The sequence below is a fragment of the Bombus affinis genome, unplaced genomic scaffold, assembly GCF_024516045.1.
Source record: "Bombus affinis isolate iyBomAffi1 unplaced genomic scaffold, iyBomAffi1.2 ctg00000123.1, whole genome shotgun sequence".
Lineage (NCBI taxonomy): Eukaryota > Metazoa > Arthropoda > Insecta > Hymenoptera > Apidae > Bombus > Bombus affinis.
The window spans coordinates 250,193-266,964 of record NW_026108855.1 but is presented as its reverse complement, the minus strand read 5'-3'; the positions used below and the strand labels follow the sequence as shown (position 1 = coordinate 266,964).

Here is a 16,772-nt window from a genome sequence, read left to right as displayed (position 1 = left end):
CTCAACCATTGTTACACCGCACCTATGGCTAATTCCAACGAAGATTCACCGAACACCCCCACCCCCAATCCTGACGTGCGTCCGACAGATATAAGTACAGAGCGCGTGAGCGAACTAAAAACGCGATATAGGGCTAAAGAGAGAGACTGTTCCGTCCTTCTCTAATGCCCGCGTACTTGTACCGGAAATATGTAACAACGGTAAACGAGCGCCGTCAGTGTCCACTAGTGTGCATGCCTGATTAAACAAGGACAGGAAATGCCTATATACAGCCTTCTCTTTCTATTTCCATGTCGCATCCATCTTACTATACAGTAGACAGGACTCGACTATTCCATCATTATATTCGCACCCTGCTTATGCGTGAACCAACATCGCCATGACAACAAATCGTTCGTCTCCTGTTTGATGCTCAGTTTTCAACGGAGTTGAAGGGAAACTTTATAAGAGAAAGGAAGTGACGGATTGTCTCAAAGTAATAAACGAAAATTCTCGTAACTATCGAAAAACGATAGTCAATACAAGGATATCATTATCACATTTAAAACTATCACAATGAACGGTGATTTATCGCTGCAAGGTACCACAAATAAGATATCTTATAATTTGCGAAAAGAGGTAAGGAATATTCTAGATTTTAGACTTTGGAACTTCCATGACAGTCATGAGTGTGTTTTGTCATTGATTTGCCATATTGCGTTTTTCACAATTGTTGTTCATTTTTTGTGATATTTTACACTCGCACATAGTATCTATGATTTTTTCTTTCGATAATTCTTATAATTATTGTCAATAATTAATTATTTATAACCATTTACGCTGTATCATATATCATTAAGATTTATCTTTGCACGTATCAAGATGGTAGATAACAAAATTATGTGTAACAAATTGATTAAACTCGCAATGTAACAGAAAATTGCATGAAAATCTTTATATTATTAATAATTATTGTTAATAATAAAAAAAATAAATGTCGCATTAGGAGGAGAGTCGTACTTCGGAACGTAATCGGAACATATTGTACCTTATATGTGATTATTTGGGACGCAATGGGTGAGTACATTGCAATTTAGATATCTTCTTAGTTGCAATTTTTTCGAATAATATCGGTGACCAATCGAAATAGAAATTAGTGCGGAAAGAGGGGAAGGAACCAAAATTTGAAAATCGACATCGGTAACTCAGTAGTTATAGAATAACTCAATCGATAACGTAGATTAACTAGTTATAAATGAAAATATATATAAATTCAAACTTTAAAAATTGGAAATTAAAAAGCAGAAGGCAAAATATTATCGCCGAGGATTTATATAATAATAAATAGACAGTACATTCTTTTTGTCTGTCTTACCTAGAAATAAAACAGTTAATTGATGATTATCGTATAGTGTGTACTCATAGCATAAAATTTGTTCAATGAATTAAAAATTATATTTTTTAGATATGTAGACATTAGCGATGTATTAATCCGGGAAGCTCGTCTACCTCGGAAATATCGAGTCTGCGACAACGTCGATTTGGAAATTATTCTTACAGAATATGAAAATTATTACAAGATGAAATTCCAAAAATATCCTATATTGTGCAAGAAAATAACTGAAAAGGAAATAAAGACGAGGGAAATGACAAATGCGAACAAAGTGTAAGAATTTAAATTATTTAACACTATTCAACGTTCTCAACGTATTCAACGTATCGATTACAATATCATTCAATCTTCGAAGAAGTAGTAAAACGTGTCAAATCTGTTAGCAAAGAAACGAGAAGTGAGTCTGTGAAAGGGAGGAATGTACAACAGAAGATGACGGGTGACGCTACGGATGATATTAATCTCGCAATGACAGTGACACCAATTTTCGCCAATGAAAGCGATGGAGCTTCATCAGAAGAGCTATTTAACGTCTCAATGGAACAATCCACGCAATCAAAGATATCGCAACGGGCTCGGAAGCTTTATATAGACAATCCGGAATTGCGGAAGATTGCTGAAGACATTTCATGCGTAAGTTATTTTCGATTAATATACGTATTGTAAAGCTTTTTAAAAATAAAATACCTATCGATAAACAATCCACTGTATATCAATGACGCAGGGATTTCAGTAAAGCTTTAAATAACGAATTACATAACACTTACGGAAATTAATACGGAGATTATGCGCCATTTCATCTTTGTATTGTCGCAGGAAATCATACTGACAAAATTAAATGTATATTGGGACAACATTGTAGGCCTAGAGGAATGTAAATCTGCTATTAAGGAGGCCATTGTGTATCCCCTTAAGTACCCTATCTTTTTTAATGGCCCATTTTCTCCCTGGAAAGGTATTCTGCTATACGGACCACCTGGTACAGGTAAGATACTCGTATTTCTTTCATTCCCGTACATGTTTACAATCAATTACGAAATAGGGAAGACGATGTTGGCGAAGGCAGTCGCAACAGAATGCCAATGCACCTTTTTTAACATAACGGCCAGCTCATTGGTGAGCAAATGGAGAGGCGATTCCGAGAAGTATATCCGTGTAAGTTGATTTCCTTTGTCTATGAAGAAGAGATTCTAGGTTTAAAAAGATTTGTTTTTATTTGTCGTCATTCATATATAAATAGAATAGTTGTTTGGAAAACGAAATGATATTACGTTCGTGATGAAACAATGAATTTAAGGAATTTTGAATATAATATTTAATAAATAATAAATACATTTGTTAAACTGAACAGGTTTTATTTGAACTTGCCTATAATTATTCGCCTACAATTATTTTTATCGACGAGATTGACTGGATAGGCACAAATAGAGGAGTAAACTGTACATTGTCTGAACCTGCAAAGAGATTCAGATCAGAACTTCTTTCTAGATTGGATGGATTAGTATCTAACGAAAATTCTAATGTAGTTCTTTTGGCTGCAACTAATTGCCCTTGGTATGTATATCACGCTATTTCAATGTTTTCTAAGTAGAAAATATCTTAATATCATAATTATTCATTATCTTAATCTTAATTATTGTGTTGTTCGGAATATTCCTTCGTTATTATTAATATAACAGAACAATAATATTTATTGTAAATATATTATTAGGGACATTGATGCAGCTTTACACAGACGCCTCGAAAAGAAAATATACGTATCATTACCAAATGAAGTTACTCGACTCGATATGTTCAAATTATACCTTAGCAACCAGTTATTAGAGAATATGGATATTGTAAACCACATAATAAAATCTACTGAAAAATATTCTTGCGCGGATATAAAATTGCTTTGTAAGCAAGCATGGCTGCTAGAAATAAGTCCAATGTGGGAAAAACTTGAAAAAAAAGAAACATCTGTTACGACTTTGAAATATGAATTAAAGAATTATGAAATAATAGCAAAATTGTTAAAAACAATGTCACCTACAGTCACGGATGTGGATAGATATAAAGCGTGGAATAAATATGTATGCCATAAGAACATATTTTAAAAAATATAAATGGTTATCATAATATATATCATTAATATAATTATCGTTCGAAAAATTGTTCGTGTGCGTGCATGTATGTGTGCGCACGCGCTATAAACAAGTTTGAAATGTTCGTTCTACATATATGTATACGTGGTATACGTATTCCCTTATAATATATAATATGTGTAATCTGAGTGGTAATATATCCACGTATTACATATGTGTTAGTGTATTTTATCGATAATCTGTCTTTTATTTCCTCTTATCTTATTAACGCATGTATGGGCGCGTATATGCGCCGGGCGAAAGCTATGGGTGTAGACTCAGAACACATATATGCGTTTTTTGCAAGTATTCCGCATGGCCTAAGGACAGATATACGCGTTTGTCGATTTTTCCGATCAAGTAGAAGTAATACTATTACATTTATGTGAGATAAATATGAATGTATTCCTTAGTAACGGCAGTAAGCAAATGCCAATAATGTCTCGTTATAATTGTCTACCTGTTTCGAGGACAGTCGCATCTAATTATCGAGAAGAAAATGTGTTGTTTGTGAGAAAAATAAGAGAATGCAGAAAATGCGATGTCGGATTATGTATCGATAATTGTCTTGAAATTTTTCTCATACAACTGAATTATTAGCCAAATTCTGTTGTAAATTCTAAATGTTTATTGTAAATTTCAATGTTTAAAATAAATAATCAATACTAAAAAATAACGCTCTTGAATTATTTAATCTCGTGCAAAAGAATTACTATAACTTATTACGCTTTGCGCTTTCAATAGTCAATCAACAGAGTTCAGTCTAACGAAGAAGTTCCCTCCTACGCTAACGAACTGTCCTGTTTTTGCGTCCAGGCTTTCAGGACATAAATTAAAATATCGCACATAAGCACAGCGTAACAGCGGCTTAAATTTAAGTTACAATAATAATCTTAAAAAAAAAAAAGAAAAAAAATGTAATAATGCATGGCTATGTCGTACCGTCGCGTATCGGTACTTTTGCCTGTACCACCCTACAATCAGAATTCAGCGTTTATTCTGGAAGAAAATCATGTAAAAAAAAATATGTAAAAAATCTGGAATTAATAAACAAAGATTTAAAAAAATCAACAATTAAACAAGGGATTGAGATGACCAATCCCGCTCACGCTGCGAACTTCGAACGCGGAAGAGTCGAGCCGTGGCCATGATGGGTGATTCCAGGAATCGGTCGCGTATGGCAGGATCTGCCATGCTTTACCGATCCCAGCCGCGCCGAATTCCGTCAACAGGCACAGTAACGGAGATATTTGGAACAGAAGCAGCCGCATATTCGTCTATCTGAAATTAAAGAGATGATTTCATGTAGAAGATACAAATTCGTTCCCTGATATTGAAATGCCGAACACGAGGAAAATGAGACATGCAAATGACAAAGTCGATGATCAATAGGAAGATAACATAAACAATTGTAGATTGCAAGGAAAATTTTGAAAAATGATACGTGTTCTAATAATAGAATATAAATAATAAAAAGGAGAATGTAATTGCCATTCTTCTATGTATTTTAATTTATGAGACGTAACTTCTGAATGACCTGTAATGCCCGTTTCCGCGGCATTATGCGCCGAGTTCCGGAATACGCGTAGACCCGGTAGCGCGATTGTTCACTCGATTACATTTACCATAGCGAAATCGAACTAGAATTCGACTCGACACGCGTACGCGCGCAACCACTGAAAGTTCAACGCACCAGTACCGTCAGACGATTCGAAACTTGTGAATCATCTGCTAACGATACGTATCCACCGTCAAAATTTTTCATTGCAATAATTTTTCATAACGTTGCAACGATCGCTATATTTTCAATATACATGTATGATCGTAATAAAGAGTGTTTACTCTTCTTAGACTGTTATTTGTACAACATTATACGGAAATGTATGTTTTACGTGATATGGCTTCTCTCGACGCGTGGATCCATTGGGAAAACTGCTATATTTATGGTAACTTAATCGTTACAATAACATGAGAACACGTAAAACCGACTCAAAGTTGTAAAAACATGCTTGATACAACTCAAGTGTATTATATACGTTTGAAGCATCACCGCCCATTACTACACCATCAACATCAATCATGTTCTACACCACGGTCATTCTTCTGCAAAAAACGATAATTAAAAGAGAAAGAGAAAGAAGAATTACTGCACAAACTTCGACAACCATGGGACTTCCGTATACATATACAACAATGAGATCACCGTGAAATTGTCTTATCTTGTTCTTTTAATCGCGAAAAATCTGTCCGTAAGTTCGTGGACCGTGTCGAACAGAACGCTATATACGAGGTAGAACGGGTTTTTGTCCGACTGTTGCACGGTTAAGAGCACGACGAGCAACATTGTTCGTGGCGATATAATGAAAGTAAAAAAATGCAACGAGGAAACAAAGGATAGAACGTCTAGACATAGCGGAACAAATCTTCGGCAGGAAGATCTTCTCCGTTAACATCGACTCCGCACAGTTACGCTCGCTCTTTTACAGTTAGCCTCGCGGACCTGTCTTAATTTGTAACTACGTTTCGGGACATCCTCAACACGTTCCCCAACGCGTAGGTTTCATACGACAAATTCAATGTCATAGTGGTTTAAGTCGTAATTCCGAATGTTTGAATTCATTTTTACTCTAAAACATATCTTCCCTTTGGTTTCAGAACCGATTAAGTCGTAACTTTATTCTCTACCATTTCTGTTTCCACGGTTTGAACAGATGTAATCTATTTTTACGGTAATAAACACAGAAGATTATTTGATGAAAACTGGCAATGGCCTAACTTACACCACTATGATTCTCAACCCTGTTTTCCAAATTGTGTTATATAATATTTTATGAAATGTTGGTGCCATACAGGATGAAACGATCTTAGGCGAATCAAACATCTTATTTTCCCTTACGCCATTCAAATTATAAAATATGCAAACTTTTTAACATTTAACTCCGCTGTCTCATTATGTCGATTCCGTCAACTGTACGTATGCTGATGAACAGTAGTTAATTGTCGGTTTCACGATGGGATTTCGAAGAGGAAATTGGATAACGGATAGGTGAGGGGCTCTGAAGTAGGATAAGAACGTAATTGTAACTCGACTTTTGATGATTTATTGCCTAGCTAGCGGGATCGAGAGCGTGACTGGTGATGTAAGATACTGAGGAAAGTTAATTAAACTTAGCTTCATTACGTAGAGTAAATAAGATGTTTGATTGCAGTAGAAATTGTCACATATTTGATAAATGTTAGATTTCTATATATAAGAAAAATGTATAAAAGATATGTAAGAGTATAAGACTATTTCTAAGAAAGGTAAATTATGGGTTTTTCATCAAATGTTTGAATCAACTTTGTTAAAGCATTCCCTAATTTAACCATTTAGATGTTAACTATCGAGAAACCAGTCCAGTGTGTCGTATATCTCATCATTTACATAGGAACAAAATCTCCACGTTCAGGCTGTACAGTTAATTGAAATTAAAGGCAAACACTGTAACTCTGGCACAACTGTCCTTATTTTCGCAACTAATTACCATTTGTCCCATTTCATTAAAACTTTTTAACAGCCGGTAAATAAATTGATGGAATTTCCTCGGTTCAATTTATGAGTGATGAAAATCAAAATTACTTAAAAGTACCATTCCTCGATATCTCCAAAAATATGTCATTTCTAACCGTATAATAATCTATAAGCAGAGAAATGTCAATGAAAATTTAAGACGAAAAAGAGGTAAATTTACCTGAATTCCAGAGCGCGGCCGGCTTTCAAATGTCGTTGACTGTTCAGAGTTACCACGCTTACTACGGTCCGTGAACTACGGCTTGCCGGTTTACCCCGGCTTCGTATCTGCATACCGTGTGCTGTTGTCGCCGCTAAAACACGCTCACCCCTCTACTCGCGGACTTAACTACCGTTCTCAATTGGTCGCTGTTTTTAACTGTAGTTCTTGTTCCGAAAGATAGGTAAATGGCTTCCTCTATGATCTACGAGCCAACACAATCAAAGATGATCGTTTAAAGTAGCTTATAGGAACAGGCAGACTACGGGCACATTTACGCTCCGATCGTGTGTAGAACGCTAAAAGGTAGAATTCTGAAAACTGTAGAACAAACGAGCGATAGTATTGCTAAAAAGACAAGTTAAGAGTACATAAATATGTAGTAAGAGGAAAGAAAAGATCTTCAACTGACAAACAAGTAATTGTGTCTATCATCATTTCGTCAATGCGGTTAAGGATAGTTATATACATTTATACATTACATTCTAAGAGTTACAGTTGCATGAAACAAAGGAGAAAGTGATGGGAGCAACTTACCTGCTCATTTATCCTCTGCACGTTCGGAGATGCGCATTAACATTATCATAATCGCTCAGTTGAATTATGCTTGTATTAGTATGTTTTATCTTCTTCGTTAATACATAAGAAGTACTTCAATATCGAATCTAAATCTGTGAAATCTAAGTTATATATAAATATATATACTTTCAATGTGATTATCAATAGTTTAGTTTATTTAATTCAACATATGTATATTTTCATGAAAACAAAAGTACGTCAAATTTTAACGAGCAATAGCTTTCGTTTTACATCACTATACGGTAATTTGCAGGATGCAAAAAGAAAAATAGAGAGTCTGATCTGAAAATAGAATGATCTTGAATAAATTGTAAAGGACATAATAGCGCTGTCATGCGCTATGGTGCATAAACTAGGGTAGAATTAAAAGCGTAGTAGAATGTAGATCGTTAACAAATAAAAATTAATCTAGGTGTTATTAAAGAAATTTGTTTCACCTTTTAAACTTTTTGATGATTGGTTTACTTTGAATATTTTGCATATTTTTGCATATCATGAGCATTTGGTACATTTCCATACATTCAAATTTTCTATGAATATAAAATGATCCGCACTCTACTTCATAGTATACTCTATACGTTTAAAATGCTCCATTAGAAGCTTAAATCTATCAAAATACAGCTCCTAAGGAAATGTGAACTTTCACATGAACACATAATATCGATTTTCTGATTGAAACGTATAGACAGATATATACTAGCATAAGCCACCTTCGGCATTTGACTGCATGGTGCAGCACTACTCTCTCTGGGATATCCTAGCCACTTTCGGCATTTGGCCGTATGGTGCAGCACTAGCTCTGTAACATAGAAAACCATAGGCGTCAGTTCTTCTTATTTCCTCTCTCATATATGTTTACTTTAATGTCACTTATTCAGGCGCTTGATATATTGTCGGAATGAAATTTTAGTAATGTGCAAGTAATTGTGAGTAGATTAATAAAGTATAATAAGATATTAGATTCATGTACATAGTTTCAAGTGACATCAATCTTTATGTCTAGTATATACATGTGTATTGATCTATAAGTCAGTGTTAAAATAACAAACAAACCAGCAGAAGAAGGAAAGAAGATTTCCTTCGGTTTTGCAAAATCTATTAAGAAATCTATTAAGAAAAAATGCTATTCCACAAGAAAAAAAGAAAGTTGATTACATTGAATGCCTTAATGAAAAAGGTATTAAAGTAATAGGGTGAGTTCAAAAAGTAAAATTTATAATCAAGAAACATATAACCTCAACCTAACCTATAAAAATCACCAATAGCGGAATATATATATTTGAAAACAATTTTTTATTTCAATGAGGAAGAAAGAAAAGATGAATCTCTAATTATTCCATTACTAGGTTCAAAAACCTGGCATGATAGAATTGTTAATAAAATAGATGCAGACATTTTCCTTCCGAAGGCAGATAAGGAAAAGGTAGGAGACGCTAGTGTTAACGAGGCAAAATCAAAGCTATCTAATGGAAAAACATCGCCAATAATATCAATAAAGAAAGAGCCAGTTGAAGATAGTGAAAATAAAGTTGTTACTTTAGAAGAGCAAGCGGCGGAAGAAATCATTGAGGAACTTAAGTCAAAGAATGAACATGAAACTAAAACAAATGATTTAACTTTACCTTTAGTAGAAGATGAATCATTAAGAGGCAAAGAACAGGTACGTTATCAACATATTGATGTGCAATGCACAGATGTATTACATTTGCATATTATAAATATTGTTTTTTATTCTTCAGTCTACGTTACAAGATTATGAAAAAATTCCTATTGATGCTTTTGGTGTAGCAATGTTACAGGGAATGGGATGGCAACCAGGAAAGGGAATTGGTTGAAATGAAAAGTATGAATTTTATTCTAGATTAAATTAATTATATGTGTTTAATACATCACTTATTGGAAAGTAAACAGAGAACATCATTTTTTATTTCACAATCGTTTATTCTAACTATTACAGATTAGTAGCAGCTGTCATACCAGAATTACGACCAAAAGGTATGGGTCTTGGAGCAGACAAAGTAGCATTGCAGAAGAAAAATACAGATTCCAAAAAAGAAGAGGAAGAAGTTAAAATCGAGAAAGGAACATTTGTGAAAATTATAGCTGGAAAACAAGGTAATAATTATGGTCAAATAGAAGGATTCGATGATGATACAGGAAGGCTCATAATAAACCTAGCTCTTGGTGGAAATATAATATCTGTAAATGAATTTATGGTACAGCCAGTGACTAAATCAGAATATTCTAAGAACTCAAAAGTTCTAAGTTAGTATGAAGTGTTAGTTTTTCATTAAGGGACTTTTAAGAAAATAAATTTGAATTGACATACACATATAAAGACATAATCAGACATGTAGAAAAACTAATTCAAGAGTACCTGTAAGTGTGTTGTTGCATGCAATTTTTTAAAGGTCCCTTCTAATTTTATATAAAATATGATAAATGTAGATCGGTCCGTCGTGTCCAGTAGTTGGGTGACTAGTGGGTTGTGGTGGTTGTTGACTCTTGTGTCATATCTGCTTCTGGACTTGTGTATTTCATCTTTGACTGTAGGTATCTTGAGGTCACGGTGGATTGTTTCGTTGGTAAGATACCAGGGTGCATTTGATAGGGATCTTAGCGTTTTCGATTGGAAGCGTTGGAGTATTTCAATGTTGGAATTACTTGCTGTTCCCCATAGTTGGATTCCGTAGGTCCAGACAGGTTTTATTACGGCCTTGTAGAGGGTTATTTTGTTCTGTATGTTTAGCTTGGAGCGTCGGCCCGTGAGCCAATAGAATTTTCTTAGTTTTTCCTTTAGTTGCTTTGTTTTTTCTGAGATATGTTTTTTCCAAGTTAGCCTCCTGTCCAGGGTCATGCCCAGGTATCTTACGGAGTCCTTGCTTGGGATTATTGTGTTGTTAATGGTGACCTGGGGGCAGGTTTGTTTTCGGAGCGTGAAGGTTACATGAGAGGATTTTTTTCGTTTATTTTGAAGCCTCATTTTTCGAACCACTTTTCCATGGAGTCGAGACTTTGCTGGAGAGTGGATGAGGCAATTGCCAGGTCTGCGTGGGTAGCTAATAGTGCTGTGTCGTCGGCAAATGTTGCTATTGTTACCTCGTTTGATATAGGTAAGTCGGCAGTGTGGATGGAGAACAGTAGGGGTCCGAGGACACTACCTTGGGGTATGCCGGATTCTATTGGGAATGTTGCGGAAGTGGCGCCTAGGCATTTAACTATGAATTGTCTGTTGGTTAGGTAGGATTTTAAGATGGAATAGTATGGGTGGGGTAGGATCTTTTTAAGCTTGTAGAGTAGCCCTCCATGCCATACTTTGTCGAATGCCTGTTGGATGTCTAGGAATACCGCTGAGCAGTATTTTTTCTTTTCAAGGGTTTGGCTGATCATGTGGGTTATGCGGTGGATTTGCTCTACTGTTGAGTGTTGTTTTCGGAAGCCGAATTGATGATCTGGGAGTGTTTTCAATTCTTCTAGGAGTGGAAGGAGACGATTCGTGAGCATCCTCTCGAATAGTTTAGACAGTGTAGGTAAAAGACTGATTGGGCGATAGGAGCTGGTTTCATATATTGGTTTACCGGGTTTAGGGATGAGGGTGATCAGTGAGATTTTCCACGCCTGTGGAAAGTGTTCAAGGCGGAAGATAGCGTTAAAGATTGATGCGATGAGTGCAATTCCTTTTTATGGGAAGTTCCTTGATTGCTTTATTGTCTATTAGGTCGTGACCTGCTGCTTTCTTGGGGTTTAGGCGACTGATTGCTTCTATGATCTCTGAAGAAGTGAAGGGTTCAATAGGAGGGGACATTTGGAAGGGAGTGTGCAGATATTCGGTAACGTCCGCTGCAGCTATGGAGGAATGGGGTTGAAATACTTCAGTCAAGTGTTTGGCAAATAGGTTGGCTTTTTCTATAGGGCTACGCGCCCATCCACCCTGCGGACGGCGGATTGGAGGTATTATTTGTGGGAGGCGCGTGAGTTTCCTGGAGGCCTTCCATAGTGAGTAGTTGGAGTCGGCTGTGGGGGACAAGCTGACGAGATATTTGTGAAAACGGTCATTATTGTAGTTTTTTATAGTTTTGGATAATTTTCTAGTTGCGTTGTTTAGTTTGCGTTTGTCCTCCGGTGTTCTATGGGTCTGCCATATCCTTCTTAGTCTACGTTTTTCTGCTATTTTTTTTAATATGTACTGGGGGTATTCGTGATTGCCGATGGACGTTTTTGCCGGTGTGGAGAAGCGGATAGCGTTTATTATGCTCGTGTTTAAGTATTCCGTGGCTGCTTCGATTTCTTCATTGGTTTTTAGTGAAGTTGAGGCTGAAGTTGTGTGTGTAAAGACTTCTCTAAAGAGCTGCCAGTTGGTGTGTTGGTTATGTATGGAGCCATTAGGTGTATTCTCAATGATAGTTGAACTGACTGTTACTATCACGGGGGAATGATCAGAGGAGAGATCAGCCGAGGAATTGATTTGGACGTGTCTTGACGAGATATTTTTAGTTATGAGGAAATCAAGGAGATCGGGTATTTTGTTTGTGTCGGTGGGCCAGTGTGTAGGTTCGTATGTGGTAAGGTAGTTGAGGTTGTTGGTTATTACGCTGTTGAGGAGGTTTTTGCCTCTTACTGTAACCAGTCTGCTGCCCCATTGGGTGTGTTTGGCGTTGTAGTCTCCTCCAGCTATGAATCTATTGCCCAGGGTGTCCAGGAAGTCGTCAAAGTCTTCTTTGGCGATGGAGTGTCTGGGAGGGCAGTATACAGCTGAAGTGGTGATTGTACCATGACAGTCTTCTATTGCTACGTTTGTTGCTTGGAGGTAGTCTTTCTGGAATGGTGGAAGTTCGTAGTGCTTAATGTTTAATTCGATTATGATTCCGGTGCCGCCGTGGGCCTTTCCGCTGGGGTGTTGGGTGTGGTAGAAGTTGTAGCCGTGTATTTTGAGGTAGTTTTTATCGGTGAAGTGGGTTTCGGATATGAGCATCACATCGATTTGCTGTTGTTTTAAGAATAGTTCTAGTTCAAATTTGTGCTGAGCTAGACCGTTGGCGTTCCGCAAAGCTATGCGTCTTGGTTTTATTTTGCTTCTGTGCGTATGAATTTGTCCATGAAGAGTGTGAGTAGTGACAGCAAGTTGTTAATTTGCTCAGTTTGCTTCTCGATAAGTTTTTCGAGTCTGGTGAAGTTGTTTGTGTTTTGTGGGGTGGGAATTCTATTTTCTGTGTGTACACTGTGGGTTTTCGAGTTGTTTACGTTTCCTTGTGTTGCCTGCGCGTGGGATACTGATGGTGAGGTGAGCTTTGGGGTCTAGGTTCTTGTATGGTTATGTCCTTGGGTCTCAGTTTTGGATACTTAATATTATGTAGTGTTTTATATGCTGAGCATCCTTTGTAGTTCGCAGGATGCTCTCCTTGACAGTGGATGCACTTAGCGGGGGTTTCGGGGGATTTAGTGTATTGGTCAGTGGGGTGATTACTTGCACATTTTACGCACCGGAAGTTATGGTTGCAGTATTTCTGCGTGTGGCCGTACCTTTGGCACCTTTTACATTGTACTATTTCTTTCTTTACAAGAGGTGGTTCGAACTTAACTATGGAGTTCATCAGCCGGTTGACGTTGTAAATTTCTTTGTTGTTCCCTTTTTGTTTTAAATCTATGAAGAATAGTGATAGTGGGTATCTTGAGATTCTATGTTTAATGTTGCTTATGTTTGTTACCTCATGGCCAAGATTTTGAAGTTTGTACTTTAGTTCATCTAGGTCGACTGAGTGGTGGATGTTGCGTAGCACCACACGAAAAGGTCTTTCTTCTTTGAGCTGATATGTGTGGAATTTAGCGTTTAACGTTTTTAGCAACTTAGTTAACTTTCTACAGGCGTCTGGGTGGGTCAGCAGAATTTTCACGTGGTTGTTGTTAATTTTTAACTTGTAGTCCTCTTTGCTGATGTCTTTTTCAATGGTCCTTATCATTGACTGTATGTCGATTACGTCGTCAATGAATATTGGTGGAGGAGGGGGAATTCTTTGAGTATGGAGATTATTTACCTTCTCGGTTGTATTCATGGAGTTTTCCGTAGACTCCAGTATTGAGAATCTATTGAAGGTGGTCACCTGGCTGGCTGGTGGTTTAGTTTGACTCTTATTCACATTTGTCTTGCTTGGTTCCAGCTTGCGTTTTTTCGAGTGATGGTCGTTTACCAGGATAGATGTGTTGCCCCCTTGCCACGGGGGAGGAAAAACGGCGGTGTTATAATTTAGCTCCGGAGAGCCTGTTTGGAATGATAGAGCCATCATCGAGCTAGTTAATTCAGTGTGAAAGAACTAGTCGAGAGGCTGTTAACCCTTAGCTAGGTTTGTTGGATTTGCTTTCGACAGATGAGCGTCACGTGGAGTTTTGTGAATTTCACAGGGCACTGGACACACGTCTCGGCACTCAGCAGCAACTGGATGGTCACGTGCTGTTTTGTGGACTTCGCAGGGCACTGGACACACGTTTGCACGCCTCGGCACTCACCAGCAAACTGTTCATGGTAACGCTGTCGAGGAAAACTATGATGGGTGTGCCTAAGGGCCCGAAATCATCGGATTCGTGGAAAAAAGCCTTCGTTCGGAAAGTGAGGGAAATTGGCGTTACTGTTAATTGGTCAATTTCCATGTTGGTGGTTAGGGAAGGGTGCTAGCCGCCCTAGAACTATCGAAACTCGGCCACGAAGTCATCAATGTCAGCAACATAAGGCATAGAGTCTCGAAAAAACCGTTATCCCTATTTTTTATCGATTTAAAACAGAAACCCAACAATAAGGAAATCTACAACATCAGTCGCCTAATGAACGCTATAGTAAAATTCGAACCACCGCAAATCAAAAAGGAGATAGTGCAATGCAAGAGGTGCCAAAGATACGGGCACACGCAGAAATACTGCAACCATATCTTCCGCTGCGTCAAATGTGCAGGTACACACCCCACCGACCAGTGCAGTAAATCACCGGAAATCCCAGCGAAGTGCATCCACTGTCAAGGTGACCATCCTGCCAACTACAAAGGCTGCTCAGCCTACAAAACACTGTACTCAAACAAGTACCCCAAACTTAGAACAAAAGAGGTAACCTACCAAATACCCAGCTCACCGAAATTCATCTTTACCCCAATCTCCCCAACCAATCAAACACCCAGCCCTACCAAATTCACCACTCCCTCAACCTCCTATGCCCAAGCGGTACAAGGCACTCAAAATATACCAAATAGCCACAGGGATCCTCCTCAAAATAGTGCCCCCAAATCACCTGATACAGACAACGTCTCTAGGCTTGAAAAGCTAATAGAGAAACAATCAGAGCAAATTAACAACTTGCTGTCACTACTCACACTCTTCATGGACAAATTCATACGCACAGAAGCAAAATAAAACCAAGACGCATAGCTTTGCGGAACGCCAACGGTCTAGCTCAGCACAAATTTGAACTAGAACTATTCTTAAAACAACAGCAAATCGATGTGATGCTCATATCCGAAACCCACTTCACCGATAAAAACTACCTCAAAATACACGGCTACAACTTCTACCACACCCAACACCCCAGCGGAAAGGCCCACGGCGGCACCGGAATCATAATCGAATCAAACATTAAGCACTACGAACTTCCACCATTCCAGAAAGACTACCTCCAAGCAACAAACGTAGCAATAGAAGACTGTCATGGTACAATCACCACTTCAGCTGTATACTGCCCTCCCAGACACTCCATCGCCAAAGAAGACTTTGACGACTTCCTGGACACCCTGGGCAATAGATTCATAGCTGGAGGAGACTACAACGCCAAACACACCCAATGGGGCAGCAGACTGGTTACAGTAAGAGGCAAAAACCTCCTCAACAGCGTAATAACCAACAACCTCAACTACCTTACCACATACGAACCTACACACTGGCCCACCGACACAAACAAAATACCCGATCTCCTTGATTTCCTCATAACTAAAAATATCTCGTCAAGACACGTCCAAATCAATTCCTCGGCTGATCTCTCCTCTGATCATTCCCCCGTGATAGTAACAGTCAGTTCAACTATCATCGAGAATACACCTAATGGCTCCATACATAACCAACACACCAACTGGCAGCTCTTTAGAGAAGTCTTTACACACACAACTTCAGCCTCAACTTCACTAAAAACCAATGAAGAAATCGAAGCAGCCACGGAATACTTAAACACGAGCATAATAAAAGCTATCCGCTTCTCCACACCGGCAAAAACGTCCATCGGCAATCACGAATACCCCCAGTACATATTTAAAAAAATAGCAGAAAAACGTAGACTAAGAAGGATATGGCAGACCCATAGAACACCGGAGGACAAACGCAAACTAAACAACGCAACTAGAAAATTATCCAAAACTATAAAAAACTACAATAATGACCGTTTTCACAAATATCTCGTCAGCTTGTCCCCCACAGCCGACTCCAACTACTCACTATGGAAGGCCTCCAGGAAACTCACGCGCCTCCCACAAATAATACCTCCAATCCGCCGTCCGCAGGGTGGATGGGCGCGTAGCCCTATAGAAAAAGCCAACCTATTTGCCAAACACTTGACTGAAGTATTCCAACCCCATTCCTCCATAGCTGCAGCGGACGTTACCGAATATCTGCACACTCCCTTCCAAATGTCCCCTCCTATTGAACCCTTCACTTCTTCAGAGATCATAGAAGCAATCAGTCGCCTAAACCCCAAGAAAGCAGCAGGTCACGACCTAATAGGCAATAAAGCAATCAAGGAACTTCCCATAAAAAGGAATTGCACTCATCGCATCAATCTTTAACGCTATCTTCCGCCTTGAACACTTTCCTCAGGCGTGGAAAATCTCACTGATCACCCTCATCCCTAAACCCGGTAAACCAATATATGAAACCAGCTCCTATCGCCCAATAAGTCTTTTACCT

The 16,772-nt window shown here is 38.2% G+C and overlaps 1 protein-coding gene and 3 long non-coding RNA genes across 6 annotated transcripts; 2 read left to right on the top strand and 2 right to left on the bottom strand.

Moving 5' to 3' along the window:
- Positions 1–808: 808 nt before the first annotated feature.
- Positions 809–3,670, top strand: LOC126927486 (katanin p60 ATPase-containing subunit A-like 2). Of its 2 annotated transcripts, XM_050743598.1 has the most exons (7): positions 809–1,056; positions 1,445–1,645; positions 1,756–2,005; positions 2,189–2,357; positions 2,415–2,527; positions 2,724–2,926; positions 3,084–3,670. In XM_050743598.1, exons 2-7 carry the CDS (start codon positions 1,560–1,562, stop codon positions 3,466–3,468), a joined length of 1,206 nt encoding a protein of 401 aa, XP_050599555.1. In that variant the 5' UTR covers positions 809–1,056; positions 1,445–1,559; the 3' UTR covers positions 3,469–3,670. The 2 variants fall into 2 exon arrangements, with proteins under 2 accessions (XP_050599555.1, XP_050599556.1); XM_050743599.1 differs by lacking the exon at positions 809–1,056 and having other exon boundaries at positions 1,452–1,645; positions 1,761–2,005.
- Positions 3,671–4,594: 924 nt separating this feature from the next.
- On the bottom strand, positions 4,595–7,924 carry LOC126927495 (uncharacterized). 2 transcript variants are annotated; one of them, XR_007715537.1, is made up of 3 exons: positions 7,803–7,924; positions 7,227–7,586; positions 4,595–4,776 (listed from the first exon to the last, which is right to left on the bottom strand). It is a non-coding gene; the product is annotated as an uncharacterized LOC126927495 (long non-coding RNA). The 2 variants fall into 2 exon arrangements; XR_007715536.1 differs by lacking the exon at positions 4,595–4,776 and adding an exon at positions 5,491–7,172.
- Positions 7,925–7,981: 57 nt separating this feature from the next.
- Positions 7,982–8,415, bottom strand: LOC126927511 (uncharacterized). The gene is made up of 2 exons (XR_007715553.1): positions 8,282–8,415; positions 7,982–8,126 (listed from the first exon to the last, which is right to left on the bottom strand). It is a non-coding gene; the product is annotated as an uncharacterized LOC126927511 (long non-coding RNA).
- A 202-nt stretch (positions 8,416–8,617) lies between these two features.
- LOC126927499 (uncharacterized) lies at positions 8,618–10,227 on the top strand. Its single transcript, XR_007715541.1, has 3 exons — positions 8,618–9,050; positions 9,159–9,687; positions 9,802–10,227. It is a non-coding gene; the product is annotated as an uncharacterized LOC126927499 (long non-coding RNA).
- Positions 10,228–16,772: the final 6,545 nt, after the last annotated feature.

What these genes read in the sequence shown, in the direction of transcription:
- LOC126927486 (XM_050743598.1), top strand. Translation starts at nt 1,560, where the DNA reads ATGAAATTCCAAAAATATCCTATATTGTGCAAGAAAATAACTGAAAAG. An exon ending in TTGCTGAAGACATTTCATGC is followed by an intron (nt 2,006 to 2,188) that starts GTAAGTTATTTT and finishes GTATTGTCGCAG; the next exon opens with GAAATCATACTGACAAAATT. An exon ending in ATACGGACCACCTGGTACAG is followed by an intron (nt 2,358 to 2,414) that starts GTAAGATACTCG and finishes ATTACGAAATAG; the next exon opens with GGAAGACGATGTTGGCGAAG.